A 25,619-nucleotide genomic window follows, 5' to 3' on the forward strand; every position below is an offset into this window, starting at 1 on the left:
AGGGCCGCAGCTGACCACAGCACGATGAGAAGGGACAGCTAAGCTCAAGGTGCAGGAGGTCCAAGTCAAACTGCAGCAGAGAAGAGGTCTCGAGGAGGTACGCGGCAGATGTGTGATGAGCGGAAGTAGACGTTGAGGTTTTACGTGAGCCACTTCTCGATGCACTCCTTGTACACGGTCTCATTAGAATGCCACATTGTGTGCACGACTCCCGGGACAGAGTAGACTGTGATCGCTCCTTTTTTATCCAGACTGCGGAGACCAAATGCATCTTCCTCATATACCTAGGGAACAAACAACCTTGTTTAATAGGAGTACATGAAAGCAGACCTTCACACATAAAACTCCAGACACCATCTCCTCACGGATGGGCCCCGCAGCATAGTAATAAAGGATATGTTGTCCACACATCTTCAGCTTCAGAATCTCATTCACGTTCTTGCCGCATGAAGAAAGATTGCAACGTTTCGGAACCACGTAGGGATCCCTTCATGCTGCAAGAACATCAATAAAGACGAGATCTTAAAGCTAAAGGTGTGTGGACAACAAATCCTTTATTCTTCTCCCTGCCAGTCCCTCCCTGACCGTGTCTCATGCATGCAATGTAGGGGGACAGCTGTGAGTCTTCAAGAAGTGACAGCTGGCTCCCGAATGCAAGATGGCGGCACAGAAGATCAGAAGCCCTGCAAAAGGATCGGGTGCGAGGAAGAGATCGCTGGACTTCTTGGGCTGGTAAGTATGTGTTTTTCTAAAAGTCAGCAGCCACAGTACTATTTAAAGGGAGTCGGCTGGAAAGAAAAACTTTGTGACTTCCGTTATTAGGCATTGTGTAATAAAACTGCACTCGGCCGTTTCCAAAGAGCTAAAATCAACTTTATTGTTCCAGCACAAGAGAGAGCACTCCAGCTCCTCCTTCCGATGTGTTTTGCCCCTAGTAGAACCTAATTATAAAACACTTGCAGGATTAAGCTTCACTAGGGGGGCGAAACGCATCACTGTTCTGCTGGCACAATCAAGTTGATTCTAAATCTTTGAACCTGCAATGTGCGGCTTCATTACACAGGGACTGATCCCAGTGGGAGATGACGGACCCGGAGATGTGGGCACACATGGCTGGAATGTTTACAGCAGAGAGACTTCAGAGCAGTGGTGGGGCATAATACGAGTATCTGTGTGATTAGGTTTTGATTTTGCTGGTAGTCATGGGTGGGCTATACAAACTTAGAGCCCCCATGCCTAAAGGCTCATTCACGGAGATGAGTCTTCCCATGTATCCATGCAGGATTTTAAACAACTAGAACAATGGGAACACACAGAAACACCCATTTAAAAGCAGTTAGACTTTAGGGTGTGCAGGCATGAACCCGAGAACTGTAGCCCTCTCGGCCCAGTGAGATCTCAGCCCATCTGACAACACTTGTAACTGAAATGGCACTTTTTTTTTGTCTACTGCCCCTTTAAAAATCTTCACCAAAGAAGTAATTCTCTAACTGAGCCAAGAAAATGTGAATGTCACTACAAACCTGCTGTTGGTGCATCTCCACCACCGTCTCGTTTTCATCATAGAAAGCAAAGTGGCTAAAAAAAATAACCAAAGAAGAGACACTATTAGGGGGATCTGGTACCTAAGGATATCATATTTTTCTAGGCTTACTGCAATGGCAGAACAAGACAGCAGAGGGCACCAGCACTCAATACAGATGGGCCAGTGTTACAGTCACAACGCATACCTGGACTCCCAAGGAGTAATGACGCCATCGTCAGGCCCTCCTACGAGAACCACTTTTTTGAGACGTAGGAAGTTTTTCTTCCATTCTGCCAAAGACAATTGTGAGAACAGCATTATGTATTTCAGTTCAGGAAGACAGAAGACAAATACGGCTCTGCAGATACGCGCATCAAATGAACTTTCACAATATTGTTGATCATCAGTAGCTTTGAAAAAGTAAAAAGTGTATGAAAACCCCAAATGTATTTTTGGTATGCTTGGCTTATTTCTCACTGTTTACAGTTTTTTTTTTAAGCGAAGGTTCTTATCTGGAGATCCAGCCAGTGACAGCACTTCCTGCTGAAAGCTGATGACGCCGAGCCACTGACCTGCAATGTGTTGTCTGTCTGCCATGTGAGCTCCTTCAGTTGGCAGTTATGCTGCTTATCTGATACACCCGATAGGCAGCCCAATGACCAACTGAAGGCAGAATGACAACACTGCTGCTCGCCGTGATGCAATGCCTTATAATTGTCAGCTTGCAACAGGAAGAACTGTTACTGGCTTGCAAAACGAATGGCAAATGCTCTCAACAATTCATAACCAGCTTTAAAGCCAGGTGCCCATGGAAGGGCTTCAAACAGTACAACAGCAAAAGTTTCCCAGCACACTCACCAGCCAGCCTGCAAAAACCTTAGCAGTTAGATCGTGCTTTTTGCACCCTGGCTGGTGAGTGTGCTGTGAAACCTTTGCTGTTGTACTGTATAAAGCCCTTCCATGTGCACCTGGCTGTAAAGCTGGTTATGAATTGCTGAGAGCGTTTGCCATTTATTTTGCTTGTTGGATTTGGTGTAGACCCCCCAAAAAATTAAAGTTACACATAAAAAAGAATAAAAAAACAAAAACATTTTTTTAAAGTCCCCACCCATACATACACGCATGCAAACATGCGTCGGGGACGCATACATGCAAAAAAGACGATTGCGCCCATTACGCCGCACATGTTACATATCGTCGCGAACGTCGGAATGAGAGCAAGAATTTTAGGGCTATCAATCACTGATAACACTAAACTGATGAGCCGTAAAAGCTTTTAAAGCGTCGCCTACGGCCAATTTTGGGTATGGTAGTTTTATGCGATTTCGCAGGTGCGCGCAATTTTAAAGCGTGACATGTTTGGTGTCTATTTACCCGACGTGACCCCGTCTTTTATATTTTACCAAAAAACTGGGTAATAATAAATGTTTCCTAACATAATGTAAAAAAATAACTTTTTGTTTCCAAAATTTTCAGTAATTTTTCCTAATTATTAGTAAAAAATAAAACCCGTAGTGGGGTTTAAATACCACCATAAGAAAGCTCTATGTGTCCCCAAAAAATGGTATAAAATTAATTTCAGTACAGCGTTGCATGACGGAATAAACGTCAGTCAAAGTATCGCAGCGCTGAATACTGAAAAATGGCCTGGCCAGGAAGGGGGTCTAGACACCACGGTCAGCAAGCAGTTAAGGAGGTTTGGTTGCCTCCTGGTGAACCTGCACCAAATTCATTCTTTGCTTTATATGCGCCAAGATGGAGACTCTCATAGATCAGAGTTAGGACCGCACTGTACAGAGGAGCCTTGATGAGGCAGTGCAGCCTCCACATACAGGTGAAACTCGAATAATTAGAATATCGTGCAAAAGTAATTGCAGTAAGTGCTACAAAAGGGGCCCAAAAAGACGTATAACTAAGACCTCTTTACTTTACTTTAGCAGTTACACAGTGTTTTGTTTTTTTTGCAGGCTGGCAAGTGTGCTGGGGAACCTTTTGCTGTTGTACTGTTATTGGCTGGATCGCCAGGTTAATGCTGATCATTATCATTGTCAGCCTGCAGCAGGAAGTGCAGTTTCTGGCTGGATCGCCAAGTTAAAGCCGATCATTATCATTGTCAGCCTGCAGCAGGAAGTGCAGTTTCTGGCTGGATCGCCAAGTTAAAGCCGATCATTATCATTGTCAGCCTGCAGCAGGAAGTGCAGTTTCTGGCTGGATCGCCAAGTTAAAGCCGATCATTATCATTGTCAGCCTGCAGCAGGAAGTGCAGTTTCTGGCTGGATCGCCAAGTTAAAGCCGATCATTATCATTGTCAGCCTGCAGCAGGAAGTGCAGTTTCTGGCTGGATCGCCAAGTTAAAGCCGATCATTATCATTGTCAGCCTGCAGCAGGAAGTGCAGTTTCTGGCTGGATCGCCAAGTTAAAGCCGATCATTATCATTGTCAGCCTGCAGCAGGAAGTGCAGTTTCTGGCTGGATCGCCAAGTTAAAGCCGATCATTATCATTGTCAGCCTGCAGCAGGAAGTGCAGTTTCTGGCTGGATCGCCAAGTTAAAGCCGATCATTATCATTGTCAGCCTGCAGCAGGAAGTGCAGTTTCTGGCTGGATCACCAAGTTAAAGATGACCTCCAGGCAAAATAGTAAAAGTTTGTCTGCAATAGCCATCTTGTGGCTTGGCCTGCTTTCACCAACACTGCCTCCTATGACCAGATATAAAGCGAACATTATCAGGAAAAACAAGCCCGTGGCCCCTTATTTCCATTTCATATGACCGGCTGCTGCTATTATCTCTGTAGCGCAGGGTGACCGTAACACAGATCATGTAACTGTTCAGCAGTACAGCGCAGTGTGGGAGAATCCTGTGTGTGGATCCACACATGAACATCTACCTAGTTTGATGGGCAGCTTTTGCAAATCAGACAGTCCAGTCCTGCCAGTGGCAGCAGCTTATTAAAGCGATGAGAAAGAAGAGAGCTTCCCTGCCACTGCCTACAGTGTTGCGCGCCGAGCTTTACCGGCGCAATACACAGGACCCTTTCTCTGCACCCGGCCATAGCCAGGATTTCGGCCGCTACTAGTGACGTTCCAGGTAAGTAAAATTAATTAGAGATTTTAAAAAGGAGAAATATTGAGGTTAAGAACTATGCTCGGGGAGGGGCCAAGGATTTAGGAGTATTTTAAGGCAATCCCGCATTGAATTAATTGCAACAGATTACCAAAAATCTATTTACTATAGAAAATTTACATGGGGCACAAAACCATTTAAAATCAGTCCTGCCATTGATGGAAATAGAATAAATTACTGTAAAAAAGCAGACAAAGCGAGTCTTCATGCAAGCAGCTTCTGCTGTGCTTGTTTCTCCAACCCATAATTCTCTGGGAATCCTTTGTCATGCATAATTTTTTTTTAACCTCTTGCCGTCCGCCCGTAGTAAAAAAACGGACAAGATAATACAACTATTGTAAAACATATAAAATTATTTCAAATAAAACAATTAAAATATGGCCAAACCTTTTTTTTTGTTGCTGTTTAAGCTATTCTTCTCTTTTCGGTCACAGCAGTACATTTACTTATGTGGTTCCTCTGATTACTGTGACCCAGAGTACGTTGAAAGTGGGTTGACAGAGCAGAGCTGCACCGCGTTCGGATTGGAGTTTCCGACAATATTGTTGGGATCCGCCTGTTTGTCTGATTGACAGCTGGCTCTGCCTTTCGGCAAGCAGCTGAGAGCCGGCGGCAGAACCACCCTGGCCCCTCCGCAGCCTGTTGCTCCAGTAAACAATGGTGGAGCAGAACAGGGTACGGTGACTGATAGTCACTGGTCCCCACTGCGAGCAGACTGAGAACTGGCTGATCAGCGGTCATGTGATCTGCCGGCTCTCTTTGAGCCCACGTGGGATAGCTGCAGTGTCACACGGATGTTGCAGCATGGAGGGTAGTATGTTTGTTTGTTTGTTTGTTTGTTTTATATTAACCGCATAAGGTTCCTTTAAAACTAATCACCAGGTAGAAATAAAGGTACGACTATAAATCAGATGAGTATTGCTAGTATCGACTTTTCCCTCCAAAATCCCCTTTATCATGCGTTTATACGCGGTCAGAGTTTCTTACCTGCCCCGGACGCACAGATTTCTATTTTCTCTAAACACAATTAAACTCAATGCACCTGAACACAAGTAGATGCATTATACCACTGAAAATCATTACATGCATTTATGTGCGTTTAGAAATGTTCTATCTATGCATATCACTGCATGTATGCCAAAGCCTGTGTAAATGAGGCCTAATGCAGTTGCCCTGGTCTGCACTCAGCCCAGGCCCCGCTGCATGCCACTATGCATATTAAAAACGATATTTGCTTGTAGGTGTGGTTACAAAGATAAAGAGGCTTGTATATTCTTTCCCCTGCGATACAATGATTATCCTGTGCAGAGGGTAACGCAGTGCTGAGTCATATCTCAGGGCACAAGGCTTCCATGCATGAGGTATCCATAGGACAACACAGAGTGTGACAGCACCAGAGACGCGCATGGACCAGCGAGTATAAATAACAGCATCCCATTCCCAATCCTGAGAGTGAAAACATGTCAGCTGACCTACCTGTAGTGTTTGGTTCCGGCCTTTCAGAATTTATTGGTGCCAGAAAATCGCTGGCGTTAATATACATGTCGTGATGATGAGGATCTGTATGCAAACAAAGACCGGCATTAAAACTCCACCACTTTTACATATTATATATAACAAACATAAGACTTTGTAAGGCTGGGTTCACACCTAGGCGTATCGAATATGCGCGTTAGTTGTGCGATTCGCGGTAAAAAACGCACGACAAACGCGCGTTTCCAAGGGCTACTTGGCTGTATCCCAATGGCAACGCGCGACAAAAACGACCCAAGGAAGCTCCTGTACTTCTTTGGGCGTAGGACGTTTTGTAGCGCGTTCATACGGCCTGTAATACGCCCAGGTGTGAACCATACCCATAGGAAATAATGGCATTTCGATGTTTGAGCGTTTTGCAGAGCGTTCGAACGCGCTACAAAACGCCCAGGTGTGAACCAGGCCTAAGGTAACGTGTATATAAACCCAAAAAGAAAAAACTGTAAATATTGCAGCTTACTAAACCTTAGATGCGGTAGCTGCATTCGTTTTCTTATTTAGGATTTTTTCCCCCTTTATTTTCACCTGGTTGTCCTGCCAGTAACCCACTTCCTGTCCTGAGATGACCACGCTCAATCCCTATACTGTATTTATGGAGGAACGGTGTTGGGTTACCCTAGGGCAGGACTATGGAACCGCTCCCTGCTTCTCATCTCCATTACATGGTGTTCTGTAGTTCACAGGGAGAACTGGGCAGAGCCGATTATACTACGTGAAATAAACCTGCAGAGTGGAAAGCCAGTGTTCTATCAAAATAACACCGACTTCAGTTGCCAAGGCTGCCTGGCTTCCTGACCAATGTCCGCTCCCAGGAAGCTGATTGGTTAGGAAGTCAGGCTGCCCCTGTGAGCGTGTATGGAGACCCATAATTTCAAATGGTGGCCCTGGGCACTGAAGTTTGACCACACTACATAATCAAACAAGGTCAGACATGCCGCCTCTCTATGTGTGAGGATGCTTGTGGTGAAAGGTCTGGCCATTACTCATGCCAGCAAAGAGCACTGGAGTAGGAGGGCAGAAAACACACTTCCACTATGAGAAAAAAATATTTTAAGGCTTTTCCAAGGGAAAAACAATCAAGAAAAATCATAACATATGGAGGTACAAGGTAAGACAGTGCCAAATGCAGGAACCCTCTTGTGTAGCCCATTGAATCGTGAGGCCAGGGTGTAAATAGGGTTGACTTCATTACAAGTTTAGACTATGCCCTGCCCCTTACTGGTGCTAAACTCCACCCTCATCATTCAAATATGAAATGCCAGAGCCTCTACTGCCCCATGCCATTCCAAAACTGCCTGTCCCTTCTCTACACATAATGCCTCTACCATTCTAATGATACATTGCTGCACCTTACCATTCCAGAAATTGCAAATGGAGTAAGTCTGGCCATACTGAGTGTAGCAGAATCTGTACAAATTGGCCTTCACATAGGTGGGGAACAGGTACCGAAGATAATCCGTGTCTGCAAAACAAAAACCAGAGATTATTAAGTCTTTTGTGGTTTGCGGTTGCTGTTAGTCTATTGCCTGAAAACAATACAGTGGATTCTAGTCAAAACTTTTTTCTAAAGTGCATCTCTAGCCAAAACATTTCCATTTCTTTCTGGATAAATTAAGGAAGCAATTCAACCTTTGTCACCTTTTTAATGCTGCCGTCCCCACTGATCTGGAGTTCCACTATGAACTTTCTTGGTGGCTAATCCCATTACATTGGCAATTGTTTGGTAAAAGGTCCTGTCCTGGTCTAATAAGCCAAACCAAGAACTACCAGAGGGATCAGTATATATGAATATATCCCTTCAACAATGACACTTAGAGAAAGAGAGGGAAATATTTCTTAGAAATAAAACAGGAAAACAACTATTGCTGACTAATGGAATCTACAAAAACATTCCTCAAATGCTGCACAAAAAAGACTTGAAATGCTGCACTGAAAAGGAAAAAAATCACTTCCCTTTGGCGTTCCTCTTTTATTGACAGAGAAGGAGAATGCAGAAATCTGGGCCATGTGCAGCGGGGGGCCTTGTGGTGAACATTCCTTGCAATAGTATAGGATGTGTATATATAAAACTAGGACTCTAAACCTGGGTGTCCCATCATTCTGAGATACTTGCAAACGTATTCAATACCTGCAGATGCAGTTCACCCGTCACTGACCCACCTCCAGTTAGGTGAAATCTAACGCATCTATTGCAGTTGCTGTGTGTCATTGCTTCAAAGAGTCAGTGCATCATTGCTTGGAGACCCCAAGCATCATTGCATCATGACTCTGAGACCCCCAAGCATTAATGTATCATGACTCTGAGACCCCCAAGCATTAATGTATCATGACTCTGAGACCCCAAGCATCATTGCATCATGACTCTGAGACCCCCAAGCATCAATGCATCATGTGTTATTTCAAAACGTACAGCGCTAGCCGTCCTTCAGATGTGAATATAAGAACTCAGACGTTGAGATCAGGATTTAACAAGTGCTATTAAAAAAATGAATAATTAATAAAACATTCAGTGAAGGGGTGTATCTCTAAATATTCAATGTGAATCAGTTGTGTGAACAAAAAAAGTTCATAAAATATCAAAACAGACAATGTATAAATGTATCTAATAAAATGTGATAAGGTTGTGAATATATGTATCATGTGTAAGTGATTCTTGTTAATAAATAGTGAATGGACAAACAATGTGTACCACTTAAATAAAATAAAACAAAATTAAACTTTTCTCGATGTATTTGTGAATAGTCCAAATCTTTTGTAGTTTTTTTTATATATTGTCTTTAGAAATCCATAAATCCATAAATTTTTTATATATAGTCTAAAGAAATCCATAAATCCATAAATGTGATAAGAATAATGCCAACCTGGCATTATTCTTATCACATTTTATTAGATACATTTATACATTGTCTGTTTTGATATTTTATGAACTTTTTTTGTTCACACAACTGATTCACATTGAATATTTTGAGATACACCCCTTCACTGAATGTTTTATTAATTATTAATTTTTTTAATAGCACTTGTTAAATCCTGATCTCAACGTCTGAGTTCTTATATTCACATCTGAAGGACGGCTAGCGCTGTACGTTTTGAAATAACACATCCTAATAGGGGCTGAGTGCCTTTTGTTCAGCAGCTTCCCTTACCCTTCCAGAACAATTTAATAAATTTTTAAATTTTCTATTTTTATCCATTTTATCTACTTTTATACATATTTGATTATTTTTTCCATTAGCGCAAGTTCTTTGCAATTACTATATCAATGCATCATGACTCTGAGACCCCAAGCATCATTGCATCATGACTCTGAGACCCTACGTATCAGTGCATCATTATTCTGAGACCCCAGATATCAGTGCATCATTCTGAGACCCCAGATATCAATACATCTTTACTCTGAGACCCCAAGTATCAATGCATCATGACTCTGAGACCCCAAGCATCATTGCATCATGACTCTGAGACCCTACGTATCAGTGCATCATTATTCTGAGACCCCAAATATCAGTGCATCATGGCTCTGAGACCCCAAGTATCAATGCATCATGACTCTGAGACCCCAAATATCAGCGCATCATTATTCTGAGATCCCAAGTATCAGTACATCATTATTCTGAGATCCCAAGTATCAATGCATCATTATTCGGAGTTTCCAAGTATCAGTGTATCATTACTGTGAGACCCCTAAGTGTCAGTGCATCATTGAGACCCCAAGTGTCAGTGCATTATTAGTGTCGTTCCATTGTTGCCGAGACCCCAGGTGTCAGTACATTATTGTATTACATTATTCTGAGACTCTGATTGTCAGTGCATCATTATTCTTATACCCCAAGTGCCAGTACATCATTACTCCAAGATCTTGAGTGTCAATGCATCATCATTCTGACCTCCCAAGTGTCAGCGTATCAGTACTTTGAGACACCAAGTGTCAGTGATTCATTATTACAGCACCCCAAGTGTCAGTGCATCATTACTCTGAGACCATGTCAGAGCTTCATTAATACAGCACCCCAAGTGTCGAGCTTCATTAATCTGGGACCGCAAGTGTCACTGTATCAATACTCTGGCACCCCAAGTGTAAGTATCATTACTCTGTGACCCTAAGTGTCAGTTTATCAGTACTCTGAAAATGCAGAAGTGCAGAGTCTCTTGTGTCAGTGTTCATGCCTGGCAATGGACCAACAAGGGACAAGCACTGCCTCCCAGAAGCCAAAAAAGTCCCTTTGCCCTAAAAAATAAGTATTTTGGCAGGTAGAACAATTCACATAAATATACATTTCACCTGCACATGTATAGGTTTGGCCAAAGTCTAGCTTTACTACAAGAGAGATGAGACGGGAAGAGGCCAGTCTTTCATATGACTTGTGTCAGGAACCATAACAGTATTAGCCAAATGTATCCCTACTACTTCCCTGTTTAGGCTTTCATGTCATCTAAATGTACTACCGCTGACTTTCCTGTGTGCAGATGCTAAAGAATGACATTTTCAAAGCATTTCCCCAGTGTGTCAATAATGTGCAGACTACAAGACCAAACCTCTCTCTGCAAATATACTTCACTGTGAGCACATACTTTATAGAGTTCTACAAACTGGGGCACATGCCAAATCCAGCAGTGACGCACTCTGTGACACTATAAAGAGTGGCGTGACAGCTATCCGGCTACTTACAGAGAAGAATAATTCCAGACCATGTTATTAAAGGGAACTATGGGGTAAGTGGTTTTCCCTATAGTTCTCTTTAGAGTCACGGGAGGACATATACTAACCTCCTCCTGTGACCCAAAGCTCATTTCACTCACCTCATAGTTCTCCTTTAACTATGAAACTAGAAGCCAGAGGATGGGCATGGCAATCAGCATGTGCAGAAGGCTTTTCTTTTATCCTTTCCTAAACATTTTGTTTCCCTTTAAGTTGAGACAACCAAGCAAAGTTCACAAGTGTTGTTATGTATCAATTAACCTGGCAATACCTCCATGACTAATTTTTATGACCGACAGGTGGGTGTGAGTACTAGGAAAACACATAGTTGCACATTCCTAGTTTTCAGATCCGCCTGTCAATCAGGAAGATTACTATTGAGATGAGTACATGAGGATGTTTTTATTTATATACTTATTTTTACTTTTGCCTTGTAGCCCTGAAAAAAGGAGGGAGACGTTTTTTGAGCCCCTGAAATGCGTTGCCTGTTTTGTGCATCAATTGTTAAAAGAGAACTATGGCCTAACCTTTTTTTTTTGCCATAGTTCTTATCAGGGTCACAGGAGGACATATACTAATGTCCTCCGGTGACCCAAAACTCAGTATATAGTGGACAATTGCCCGCTATATGCTGACAGCGCAGAGCCGCACTGCAGCCAGGAAGGATTTTGACAATATTGTTGAGATCCACCCCGCTGGCTGATAGACGACTCTGCCTCTCTAGATCCAAAGCCAGCTATGCCCACCCCCTCCGTTCCTCCAGTCAGCAAATGGAGAAATGGAGAGGGGAGGGGGGGAATCCTTGCAGGGAGTGATGACTGACAGTCTCTGCTCTCTGTAGGGAAAGGATCAGGAAGGCAGCGGTCGGTGGTATGTGTTTGCTGACTTCCTGATCACTGAACACAGAGATACGCATGTAGTGTGCAATCCTGGCATCTGCCGGGTGCAGGGATGAATTAACTCCTATGTGCATGCCCGGGAGTTACGCCAACCTGGCAGGAAGGCAGCGATCTGCGTTTGCTGACTTCCTGATCAATAGAGCTGACATGTTACAGCTTCAGTGTCGCAGGTCGCCTTGAATTATGCGGATGAGCGTATTTCACTGACCCCATAATCCTCCTTTAACTAACTGTACACTAATATCAAAAGAATCTGGATTCGTTGAGTTTTGTCTGGCGCATTCATTAGACTTTGCCCAGTGGGTATCCTGCCGCACTCCTTACCAAAAACCCCTTGAAAGATGGGTGCTGAAGTGGCTACGGATGGCGCCGCACAGATCAGAAGAACAAGATGCTACCAGGACACCGTAGAAATGTGTCCAAACGAACGTCTTTATCGACACATATTGTCACCAATAAAGCAACTTTTGGGGGCCACACAGGATTCGCTTCATCAGGCTGAGTCATACTGAGCCCGATGAAGGGGAACCTCCGTAGCCCCGAAACATAGCTTTATTCATGACAATATGTGTCAATAAGGACGTTCGTTTGGACACATTTCTACGGCGTGCTGGTAACATCTTGTTCTTCTGATCTGTGCGGCGCCATCCATAGCCACTTCAGCACCCATCTTTCAAGGGGTTTTCGGGAAGGGTTTTTCATTAGACTGTGTACTTGCGGATCCTCAACTCTGGGTTCCCCTTTTAAAAGGGGTATCCCATTGTGTGGAGGGAGCCTTACTGGCGGGGAGGGGGGCACTGCACCCTGTTATTATTGGACTGACTTCCTGAAAAATTTAAATCCATCGCCTCGTATTCACTAGTTTGTGAATCAGAAAAATGATTTATGAAATTGTCAAATTGACTGATGCATATGAATGCTGCTAAACTTGGTCTGCTCATCTAAGATGGCAAAAATGGTGGTCACACTTCTGAAAATGTTGCTAGGTTGGCTGCCATGCCCATCCTCTGGCTTCTAGTCTCATAGCTAAATCATGGTCTAGACGCAGTTTTTTCCGCAGGTAGCCGGATAGCTCTCATGCCAATGTTATCTCTGTGGTGTCACTGCTGTAGCTGGCATATTGCAAGAAGCATTTTACATCTGGACTTGTATGTGTTGTGGTCACAAAGGGGTTAATCTGAATACCCCATATGGTACCGGATATCAATAGCCATGTGTTTGTACTATCTGGGAGATTATACGTCTACTCATCCAGTCTTGTGAGTCACACATCTGATCCACGCTGCATAGCTAGGCAGGTGACACAGCTCCTATCTCAGTGTCATTTCCCTGCTTGCTGAACAAGAAAACAGGGTGGCGATGCAAATTCACTGCCTGCTGAGCAACCAGGAAACAGTAAAAAGACTACATTCCGGGCTTTCTAGAGGACAGGCCAAATTCTTAAGTTTGTGTATTGGTAAGTGATATCTAAACCCAAGAACAAAACAGTAATATAATACTTTCATCCTAACCGTCCCCTCCGTTATTCAAAAGGCCTTCTGCTTTCCAGCTCCCTCGTCAACTCCTCCCATGCTCGCCTCCAGGACTTCACTAGAGCCTCTCCCATCCTATGGAACTCTTTACCCCAACCTGTTCGTCTGTCTGTCTCCCACTCTGACTGTCTTTAGGCGATACCTTAAGACTCATCTCTTCAGGGAAGCCTATCCCACCACAACCTGACCGATCAACCATCACATTCTCAGACAATTCGAGTACCGATTTTTTTTTTGTGGTACTCGCCGATATAGAATACCGATATTGTAAGTCCCATTAAGGAACCCAGGTGATGTGTAATGACTCGCCACCCGGCTTCCTTATAATCGGGAAGCTGGGCAGCGTGTAAAGACTCGCCACCTAGTGAAGAGGGTGCATGGAGTTTGCTTTCTGGCCAAATAGAAAGCCGGGCGCCGTGTAATGACGCCTTGCCTGAGTTCCTGATTGGTCGAGAAGTTGGCCAATCAGGAAGCCGGGTAACTCGTCATTACACGGCGCTCATCAGGTGACGAAGGAGCATGAAGCCAGCTTTCCGGCCAATCAGAAAGACGGGGGGGGCGTGTAATGACACGCTGCCCGGCCAATCGGGAAGCCAGTCAGCGTGCAATGACTTGCTGCCTGGCTTCCTGATACCGGAAATATCGGGCTAGGCATCGGAGCATTTACATCTGTGTGTGTGGTGTTCATGTTGCATCTACAATGCAGGACCACTGGTAGGACCTCAATGAGCCCCCTAATACTGGGAATGGAGTATAGCACCAGATATGAGGGAGTGAGGAATAAAGACATTCCTCGACTCTACAACCCCCCTAGACTAAACAAACTGGTAAACCTTCCTATCTTGAGGTTGTGGGGTACACATGCAAATCATTTTTCACTGCTGACTGGAGTTTAGTTTGAAAGAAAAATGTTGCTATGCACTGTGTGAATCAAAAGACTATCACTACAGACTGGAAGTACAAATCCCTTGGCAGGTTTGCAGGCAGCTTGCCTAGAGTTCTACTTTAAGCGAAATGACATATGCTGTGAAAGTCACCTCCATACTGTCCCATCAGAGGCGAAGACAAGGCAATGAAGGTGTCCACATTGTGATCTGGAATTGTCTCCAAGAGACCCCGGCAGATTAATCCTCCTGTATAAAAGAAAAATAGAATAACGCTTAAGAATTGTACATTTTGCTCAAGGAACAAAAATATATTTTAAAAAAACAACACAGGTCAGATCGACACCATATATTAGATAATTATATGGCAGATACATATTTTTTTTCTATATCTTCAACTCACCTGCAGTAATGCACTACCTGTCCTACGGTGACAACATTCACCTTCACTGTACTGTATCTATGGCGGAGCAGCGTTGTCACCGTAGGACAGGAAGTGCATTACTGCAGGTGAGTGAGTGCAGGTGAAGGTCTAAAACCCTTCCTGACCAACGGTGACAACATTCACCTACTGTGCTGTATCAATGGCGGAGCAGCGTTGTCACTGTAGGACAGGAAGTGCATTACTGCAGGTGAGTGAGTGCAGGTGAAGGTCTAAAACCCTTCCTGACCGACGGTGACAACATTGACCTACTGTACTGTATCTATGGCGGAGCAGCGTTGTCACCGTAGGTCAGGAAGGGTTTTAGACCTTCACCTATTTACAATATGGGGTTGCTGGGAACAATGTAACTGATAAGACTTCATAGAGAGAACCGGAAGTTATCAGCTTAGAAGATTTCTGGCAGGATCAACAGGTTTATTTTGCAGTAATATGTTTTGAATGGTAGATTTAACAGACCAAAAAGGGAGAAAATAAGAGAAATATATTGTTTGGATTTACATATACGTTAAATCTGCAAGGTTTGTTTAATGTGTCCAGCTATCTTCCACAGCAGCTTTACTGACACAGCTCACGCATCCTATTAAAATATTATCTGGCAGAGATTTCACAGCCAGGCCAACGCTGACCCAGCACTATCATTCCAAACGTATGAATAAATTAAAGTGATTTTAAGGAACAACGCGTATGATACCTGGCAGCTTAGAAGTAAGAGAGCCGGGTTGGTATGTGTGTCAATGTGTACACGTCTACACGTGCATAAGGCCGATCCATGTGCTGAGTCATGTGACTCATACCCAGGAATGAAAAGGATGCTGCAGGATCGGATGTCACAGAGATCACTGCCAGGATGGGAAGCAGAGCCGGCATGTGACAGTCACAGAAGGAACACATATTTGGGAAACAGGCATTAAGGCGGGTTACATGTGAGGAGATGAGACAGAGGCTAGTTCTGGGATTCAGTCTGTCACGGTGCCACGCAGTCATGTGGAAATAATGTGCAGTGGCTGTGAATAACAACACTGGGCCCCAGAAACCGCCGTGCTGTCCCTTCTAGGAGCAGAGTTTGTGAAAGTTAAAGAGAACTTGTCACCATCAGATGAGCACAGAGCTTTTAAAATCAGGGAAATGCAGCAAATCTCATGATTTTTGGCAAATAAGTATGACATTCAATAATCCAGACGATCCAGACAGCTCCGGGATTCTTCTCTGACCAATCTGCGTACATATATTCAGAACACGCGTAATCCATTGCTAAAAATAAGATGCAACATTCACAAATTGGTTCACACATTTCTAGTGATCGCCGTGGACTAAAAGAAATACGCGAAGCCCCCACTATACGTACCTGTATTCCACTTTAATGACATGTTTAGATGCCTTTACCCAGATGCAAGCTGAAATCAGCGCTCTTGCAGTCTCCCCCACAATGCAGTGCTAACCAGTCTCTAGTTGTAGCTGAGGTTCCTGCATTGCATTCTGGGAGCCCAGGGCCATAGCCAGTGGTGCATTTTGGTTTTGTGCTGCACTAGGCAAGACTAAAATAGGGCACCTTCTAATCTAAATTTGCCCCACCCCTTCCTGTTTAAGATCAACCCCTTCATTTGTAAACCCCACCCCTTCCTCTTTAGGCTCCACCTTTTCCTCTTAGAGCCCCACCTCTTCCTCACTGTACATTAAAAGTGGATTATGAATGCCTATATTTTGTTGTTGTAGAGGGAGTACAAATCCCAGCAATACCTTATATAGCAATGCAGAATACCCCCAGCTATAGAGGACTACAAATCCAAGCAATACATTATATAGCAATGCAGAATACCCCCAGCTATAGAGGACTACAAATCCAAGCAATACATTATATAGCAATGCAGAATACCCCCAGCTATAGAGGACTACAAATCCCAGCAACACATTATACAGCATTGCTGAATACCCCCAGCTATAGGAGGACTATAAATCCCAGCAATACCTTATATAGCAATGCAGAATACCCCCAGCTTTAGAGGACTACAAATCCCAGCAACACATTATACAGCATTGCTGAAAGGCACCCGGCTATAGTAGACTACAAATCCCAGCAATACAGAATAATATGAAGCTACGTACTCTGTGCTGCTCTGGGGTGCCTGCCAAAAAATCTCAGGAGGGTTGTGTGGGGTCTCAGGGGAGGGCTGTGCTTCAGCAGTGCCCCAGGTTCTGGTCCAGTGAGATTGCAAAAATAGTGCATGCATTTATTTCATGCACTATTTTTTGAGATTGCACTGGACTAGAACCTGGACATTGCTGTACCATGCGTTCTGGTGCGGCCGATCTCACTGTCGGCGGGTTGGGCATGCCTGAGGTGCCATTGACTTGAATGGCACCGCCATGCCCCCTCCAGAACGCACGGAGGCTCGCTGTATGCGATCCAGTGCGTTCTGGCCACTAACTGTGCTGGAACGCACTAGATTAGGTGTGAACAAGCTCTAAATATAATAGATCCCACACATGACAGCCTGTGGTACAGGTGACACCTGTACCAAGGTACATCTGTAGGGGCTTGTTCACAACAATTGCGGTGCGTTCCAGAGTGGTAGAGCAGCAGTGACTTTGACACTTCTGAGTGTCAGAGCTTATTGCTAAGCCACCACATATTCCTTTTAGCCCATCACTGTCAATAACAACATGCAGGGGGTAGGAAGGAGTGAGCACATAGTGGGGAATCTTTGCCTGTCAGAACTGCCACAGGTTTGGCCATGATAGTAATTTGTTTCCCTTCCTCCTTTTCAGTGACCAAATTTGTTTCCCTTCCTCCTTCCCGGTGACAGATTTAACTATTGTAGAATCTTCAAACACAATAGCTAATCACCAAAAATGTTAACGAAAAGGTGTTCGCACTGCAGGTTTACCATTGGAATACCTTAGAAGTCCGCCTGTTTGTCATGGACCCCACTACCATGAAAGGGTCACAGACCCATCAAACTGTATGTGCTTTCTACATTCACCCAATTTAAGAAGTTGTGTGCTCATCTGATGGTGACAGGTTCCCTTTAACGCTCTCGTTCACTCCATGGAGGCACAGTAGGGCAGTTGCAGGGGCCCGTAGTGTTGGGAGCTTCAATATTGCTGCCCATCAACAAAATAAGTTTAAAGATTCCGACTGGCCTACAGCATCAAAGGGTTAACAGACTGCCTGGTATATTCATCAAGCAATGATCAGCCCGATACTTACAGGTACTGGGAGAGGGCAGAGCAGCAGCAAGCAGATGACAGCTATTGCCAGCCTATGGTCAGCATGAACGTCACTCACCTTGAGAATAGCAGAGCAGGTGCACCCCTTCACTGCCAGCGTTCTGCATGATGGGATAGATGGCCTCCTTGAAACCCATCACCTGCTTCCAGAGTGGCTGTAAACTCGCTTTGTGGTCAAACAGGTCTATAACGGAAATATTTGTACCCGGGTGAGACTGCAGGAACAAAAAGACGAGAATGATATCACTACCATAGAGACATTTAGGTCATTTCATATCGGCTTATTAAACAGAACTGACGCAATTTGTTATCGTCACCAGAACAATGTAATACACATGCAGCATAAACTTTATACTAGTTTACAAGAGAAGACATAATGTGACCCATGGCACACCGATTTCACAAATGTGACACCACCTCCATTCTAATAAACAAGGCCCAGACATCCTCAGTAGTACCAGTGAAAATTGGTTATGGTCAGTCAAATAAAAATATAAGAGGGCTGGGTAGGTAGCAGTGCCAGTTTGTAAACAAGTATACACGGTTCCACGTACAATACTTGGCCAAAGGTATGAGGAAACCTTTCCAGATTACACAAATTAAAAAGGAAAAGAGGAGCTGCAATTCAAACACTGGTAACTTTATTAATCTGGACAATATGAACAGTCCCCCCCACAATGACCGCCTGATGCATTCCACTGACAAGGCTGGGCATAATTGTGAAGGTGTAAAAGGTCTACAATTAAGCCCACCCTTGTGGGTACAATACATTATGAAAGGGATGACAAACTGACAACCTAAACAGCATAGATGGAGGAATATCACACACACACAAAGTGGAGCAGATTTGCACTGCAGCCAATCAGCTTCTCTCTCTCTCATTCAAATCTTACCTGAGCAAACTGAAGAGAGAGATGCTGATTGGTTGCCATGGGCAACTGCTCCAGTTTCTGTTTGCTCCAGTTTTACCGAATTTCCCCCCCACACTGTTCTAAGAATGACGTATGTGCCGCTGTCAGAACGGCCAAACACTGACTGTGGCTGCAATCCCTGTACACCCCGGAATTCTCCACTTGGCTCCTTCGATTTTCAGATCGAAGGTCGTCAGGCGAGAGGCCGTCAACAGGACCACCCAGGTTCTTGAGGAACCATCCAAAATTTGCACCTTGTAACACAATATTGTTATCAACAATCACATAAAAAATATCATTATTATAATACAGGATGTATATAGTGCCAACAGTTTGTGCAGCGCTTTACAATATAAGGAAGACATTACAATCACAATACAATTCAACACAAGATGGTAAGGAGGGCCCTGTCCCTGAGGGCTTACAATATAAAAGGGAGGGGCCAATGATACATGAGGAGCTATATCATGTAATAAAACAATTGTTACAATGTGTTTACAAAAAACATATCTGCATCTATTCGCCGCTTCTTGTCCACATACATGCCAACAACTACTTGTGCCACCCACCTCGTTGATGTACTCCACCAGTTGCTTGAAGCTTGCGGAACTGTCAAAAAGCCCGTGGACCATGATAACTGGTTTGTATCCCAACGTAGGATCCACCAGCCACAGCAGAAGCGGCACAAAGAAGAGAAGGGTCGGCAGTGCCAAGGGGCACGCAGCAGCCATGTTTGAGGTCACCTATGGACAAACAAAGTGATGCTGTGACTACGTTGGTGTCATCCAACTCTGAAACAGTGTGATCTGTGCAAGTTATATATGTAGAAGTTACACAATGATAACCAACACAAACAGCCAGGTGATGCAGACACACAATCATGTGACGTGTGATCTTACCGCCCCTCCCGAGCTATAATCATCTCTCGGTTCCTCTATCTTACTTCTATGTCTTTATGGGTCCACAGATCAGAAGTCTCTCATCTCAGCCAGGAGGCTCTTCCTGTATTGTCTTCTCTCTCTTCCCCTTTCCATTCCCTCCCGGAGCTCCACCACTTCCAGTTACTTTTCTTTAGCCTCTGGCAAACGCAGATCTAATTTTATCAGGTCTGTTAACTCTGCAGAAGCCACAGAGGGAGGTCACAGCCTGCCTCCTGTTCTGGCACTGACTGGATCATTGCAATGGAAGGCAGAGACATTTTTGTGATGCTGACAGGACCGGCTGTCATTCTGGTCCGGGCGGGTTGAAAATGACAGCTGGAATCTGACTAATTGATTAGGCATCAGCCTCTCTATTGTTCTTACTCATCTGCTGACACTTATTAAGCCAAATGAGTAGAGCATCACCTGTGTGTCTTCCTATCCATGAACAATCATGTCTTTGATAAAATGTACGTCTCTTCCATCTTCTGAAACCCAACTCCGAGCAGAATAGACTTACCAGAGTTATAATCTGTTCTATATAACGCTACCACCTCCCATCATGCATGCGTTCTTCTAAATCCATCGACTCTGCTCCCATACATGCCGCGATTAGTACACCTCTCGCTGTACTTCCAGGCCACTCGGATGTAAGAGCTACTGGGTCTCATAGACCTCTGCTCTGCAGTTACGTCTCCTCCTCGCTCCTCTCAGGGCCATTCACAAAACACACAGCCTCAGGCTTCATCCTGTGAATGGTCAGGAGGAGGAGTTGGAGGCACAATCGTTGTGCTGCCATTTGGATTTCCCTTCACTTTCTGTCCTGGGGAAGGTAATCACCGTGACAAATAATGAGGTTGACCCTCCAGTGGCACACATGACCGCAATAAATACCTGAAAGGGGAACAAACCCTTTCCCACTCTACCCAAAACTAGGATAAAAAACTTGGCTGGAGTTCTACTTTAACCACAAGAGGGTTTTTTTCTGAAATGATACCGGAGCTGTATTATGGTATAGATGAAAGTAGTGTTTAAAATGACACTAAACTCAGGAGTTGAATCTTAAAAATACATTCCTTAACTATTAACACAAATGTATCTTATTTGTGTATCACTCGGCTGTAGATCCTCCAATCATCTCTGAATTGGTGCGACACTGTCCTTCCTTCTGGAGGGTGGCTACTCTTATTCCCCATGGTCCCTGTGTGTGCTGTAAAGTAGTCACCTCTCCGAGCTCACTCCTGTGATGGACTACAATCTCAATACAAATTAGTAAAGTAAACACCAGATTGTTGTCCATCACAGGAGCGAGCTTGGAGCGGTGACTACTTCTAGAAGGGTCCTTTGCTCCCCATGGCCCCTGTGTGTGTGTTGTAGAGTAGTCACCGCTCCAAGCTCACTCCTGTGATGGACTACAATCTAGGGATGCATCGATATATCGGCCGCCGAAACATATTGGCTATTGGGCGAAAATCGCACTTTTGGCAAAATGCTGAAAGTGCCATTTTTTAGCTGAAATAGTGCATCTGTTTTTTTTCTCTCCTCCCTGCTGGGCGCTGCTCTGTGTCCCAGCGGGGAGGAGAGAAACTGATTTAACTCCTGAGTTTAGTGTTACATTAAACAATTTGAGACACAGGCACCTTGGCCGTGAAGGGTAAAGCGACGGTGTCTCCACAAAGGGCATCCCCTGACCCCGTTATACTCCCCTTACCGCTGTTCACGTGTAGCTCCTCGCCCCACATGCGCAGGGTGACAGGGTCTCTTTATCTGGATCAGGCACTTGGTGTGTGGTGAAATTGTAGTCAGCGAGACCGAAAAAGTGAGGGTAAATCTCCCTTAGGGCCCATTCACACAGAAAGTGTGCTGGTGCAAAGAAGAGGTGACAACAGATCCGCCCGTCCTCAAGTGTTCCATAGACCTGCCACAAGCGTCTCTTCAGTCTGGTCGGCCAATGGCTTTGAAGCGCAGTGACCGCGATTGTCAATTCGTTGCGAAGAGATTCTCCAACAGACTGCAACAACCTTTTGTGCATCACATGCAGTATCCATTCAGACGATGTAAGCTACTGGTTGTGAACTTTCCTGATATAGGGGGACTCAGGTGAGGCCCCCTTAATCATTAAAGGGCCGCACATAACATTCATGGAACATAAGGCTACAGAATACGGTCAGAGACTGCTACAGGAGATGGTCAGAGGCTACAGGAGATGGTCAGAGACCACAGGCATGCTACCGAAGATGGTCAGAGGGTACAGGCATGCTACAGGAGATGGTCAGAGGCTACAGGCATGCTACAGAAAATGGTCAGAGGCTACAGGAAATGGTCAGAGGCTACAGGCATGCTACAGGAAATTGTCAGAGACTACAGGCATGCTACCAGAGATGGTCAGAGACTACAGGCATGCTACCAGAGATGGTCAAAGACTACAGGCATGCTACAAGAGATGGTCAGAGACTACAGGCTTGCTACAAGAGATCGTCTGAGACTACAGGCATGCTACACCATATTGGTCAGAGACTACAGGCATGCTACAAGAGATGGTCAGAGACTACAGGCTTGCTACAAGAGATCGTCTGAGACTACAGGCATGCTATACGATATTGGTCAGAGGCTACAGGCCTGCTATACGATATTGGTCAGAGGCTACAGGCCTGCTATACGATATTGGTCAGAGGCTACAGGCATGCTACACGATATTGGTCACAGGCTACAGGCATGCTACACAATAATGGTCAGAGAATATAGGCCTGCTATACGATAATGGTCAGAGGCTACAGGCCTGCTATACGATATTGGTCAGAGGCTACAGGCATGCTATACGATATTGGTCAGAGGCTACAGGCATGCTATACGATATTGGTCAGAGGCTACAGGCATGCTATACGATATTGGTCAGAGGCTACAGGCATGCTATACGATATTGGTCAGAGGCTACAGGCATGCTACCAGAGATGACTGAGCAAGATCCATGATAACATATCACAAGAAAACAAGATACAAGTGATGGGAGAACAGAAAATGAAATAATAAAGCAAACCATGATCTGGTAGAAGGCAGTGTGAGGCCCTTTTCACACGGGTGCTCCGTCAGTCCGTTTCTGATTCCTGAATAAACTGATTGGACTGCAATGTATCCCTATGAACGGCCGGATTTGTTTACACCGAGGTCCGTTCAGGTTCAGTGGACCAAGAGCAGCAAGTTTGCACAGAGGTCCACTTTTGTGGGCCGGAACGGATGTGGGTGGATTTACGCGGACGCAGGTCTGTTGACATCCAGCAGCCCATTAGGGTTACATAGATCAGTTTTTTCTCCTTTTCAAGTTGGATGACGATGGCGGAACGGACATGGAGGGTCACGTGTTTTCATTCAGAGCTGACTCAGCAGGGGACCCGTTTTGAGACGGAATGGAGGCGCCTGTGTGGAAGGGGCTGAAAGAATATCCTTCCTTCGCTGGCCTGAGTAAGCAACTAAGGAAAGTACAGACCACTTCCTGTAGGGGCCACATAATAAGTGACAAAGGGCCACATGTAGGGCACTAGGGGAGCTCATTATGACCCGGCACCTTGGAGTGCTTCTCTTTATTGGGGCATGTATGCCTACACCGGGTAGAAGGTGTGATCCGGTTGTACAATGCGTCACCCTCTATAGATAAAATGACGATATCGTATACCGGATGACTGAGCCGGTGTGAACACATGCAGCTGTTATGGGAAGTGAAGTAACCCATGGCAACCAGCTTTGGCCTTTCATCAAATCTAATATAAGCTCTGGTTGCTATGGGTTACTGTCATTTACATAATACACTTTGTGGAAAGAAAGAGAAAGGGGAGACGGGAACAGATGAGGGACAAACGCAGCACGAACAGACCAATGGAAGGCGACCGAGGAGCACGAGAGAAACGTTTGTATGTAAACATTACAAAGCTGGTGGGATGAAGCCGCTCACATCCACCACCGAGGCCAGAGACTGGAGGGGAAGGATGAATGTCACACACAAAGTACACAAGACAACAGGCAGCTCGGCTCTTACTCTCTGCGCTCTCATCCTTCTCCTGGGACACCACGGCTCTCCTATTTTGGTCTCTCCAGCCGCCTCATCTTCCTGCGTTCGCTCTTCAACATCTAGCAATTCATGGCTGCGGCCGGTCACATGCAGCTCTCCACTTCTGGGGTCTCTTATCTAATGGGAGGGTGACTGTCTCTGCCACTGAGCACTCTGTGTGTGTGTGTGTGTGTAGTCTCTCATACACAATTCCGGGTCAGAGCTTGGCTGTAACGTCTGACGTTTGGGCTGCGCTGTGTGAGCACTATGAGGACTTACTCCACTCTCTCGTATTACTTTCTGCAGGTCTCTCTCTGTGCTCGCTCTCACTGGCTGAGGTCTCTGTGCTCTCTCTCACTCACTGGCTGAGGTCTCTGTGCTCTCGCTCTCTCTCTCTCCCCCTGACAGAGGTCTCTGTGCTCTCTCTCTCTCCCCCTGACAGAGGTCTCTGTGCTCTCTCTCCCTGACAGAGGTCTCTGTGCTATCACTCTCTCACTGGCTGAGGTCTCTGTGCTCTCTCTCACTGGCTGAGGTATCTGTGCTCACTCTCACTGGCTGAGGTCTCTGCGCTCTCTCCCTCACTGTCAGTGGTCTCTGCGCTCTCTCTCCCTCACTGACAGAGGTCTCTGTGCTATTGCTCTCTCACTGGCTGAGGTCTCTTTGCTCTCTCTCTCTCCCTGACAGAGGTCTCTGTGCTCTCTCTCACTGGCTGAGGTCTCTGTGCTATCGCTCTCTCACTGGCTGAGGTCTCTGTGCTATCGCTCTCTCACTGGCTGAGGTCTCTGTGCTATCGCTCTCTCACTGGCTGAGGTCTCTGTGCTATCGCTCTCTCACTGGCTGAGGTCTCTGTGCTATCGCTCTCTCACTGGCTGAGGTCTCTGTGCTCGCTCTCACTGGCTGAGGTCTCTGTGCTCGCTCTCACTGGCTGAGGTCTCTGTGCTCGCTCTCACTGGCTGAGGTCTCTCTGCTCGCTCTCTCTCTCTCTCACTGGCTGAGGTCCCTCTGCTCGCTCTCTCTCACTGGCTGAGGTCTCTTTATACTTTCACTTTGGTAACTTTCTGCTCGGCTGTATTTGTCGCTGACTGAGGTCTCCCTTTCTCACGCAAGTCTCTCTTTCACATAGAGCGGTCTCTCAGTGACTGAGGTCTCTTTCTCCTGGTTGTCTCTCACTCTAAGGTATACTTCTACTGTCTCTCAATCCCTGCATTCTTTCTCTCATTAATTTTATCAGTGTCTCTCTCACACACTACTGTCTCTCAGTCAGTGAGGTCTCACACTCTCTTCCTGTGCTCTCTCCCTTGCTTCTTATGAGTGGTCAGTAATGCATTGCAAGTTTTCTTATCTGTAGCACTGACATCTCCCTCTGTATATCAGTGCAGACTGTCTCTGTAGTGTGCTCTCAGTGTCTGTGCAGTGTCCTCTCTCTGTCCCTAGTCTGTGCAGTGTGCTCTCTCTCTCTCTCTCTCCTCAGTGTCTGTGCAGTGTGGTCTCTCTCTCTCTTCTGTGTCTGTGCAGTGTGGTCTCTCTCTCCTCAGTGTCTGTGCAGTGTGCTCTCTCTCTCCTCAGTGTCTGTGCAGTGTGCTCTCCTCAGTGTCTGTGCAGTGTGGTCTCTCTCTCTTCTGTGTCTGTGCAGTGTGCTCTCTCTCCTCAGTGTCTGTGCAGTGTGCTCTCTCTCTCCTCAGTGTCTGTGCAGTGTGCTCTCTCTCCTCAGTGTCTGTGCAGTGTGCTCTCTCTCCTCAGTGTCTGTGCAGTGTGCTCTCTCTCCTCAGTGTCTGTGCAGTGTGCTCTCTCTCCTCAGTGTCTGTGCAGTGTGCTCTCTCTCCTCAGTGTCTGTGCAGTGTGCTCTCTCTCCTCAGTGTCTGTGCAGTGTGCTCTCTCTC

General features: G+C 45.4%; 1 protein-coding gene across 1 annotated transcript; it reads right to left on the reverse strand.

The window, feature by feature from the left end:
* Positions 1 to 23,909, reverse strand: PPT2 (palmitoyl-protein thioesterase 2). Its single transcript, XM_018555863.1, has 9 exons — positions 23,728 to 23,909; positions 19,347 to 19,520; positions 17,925 to 18,081; positions 14,347 to 14,442; positions 7,534 to 7,641; positions 6,123 to 6,206; positions 1,731 to 1,815; positions 1,524 to 1,578; positions 1 to 284 (listed from the first exon to the last, which is right to left on the reverse strand). The coding sequence occupies exons 1-9, from the start codon at positions 23,740 to 23,742 to the stop codon at positions 141 to 143; spliced, it is 918 nt and encodes a 305-aa protein (XP_018411365.1). The 5' UTR covers positions 23,743 to 23,909; the 3' UTR covers positions 1 to 140.
* Between the last annotated feature and the right edge of the window lie 1,710 nt (positions 23,910 to 25,619).

This window comes from Nanorana parkeri, unplaced genomic scaffold (assembly GCF_000935625.1).
Source record: "Nanorana parkeri isolate BGI_ZX_2015 unplaced genomic scaffold, ASM93562v1 scaffold215, whole genome shotgun sequence".
NCBI lineage: Eukaryota > Metazoa > Chordata > Amphibia > Anura > Dicroglossidae > Nanorana > Nanorana parkeri.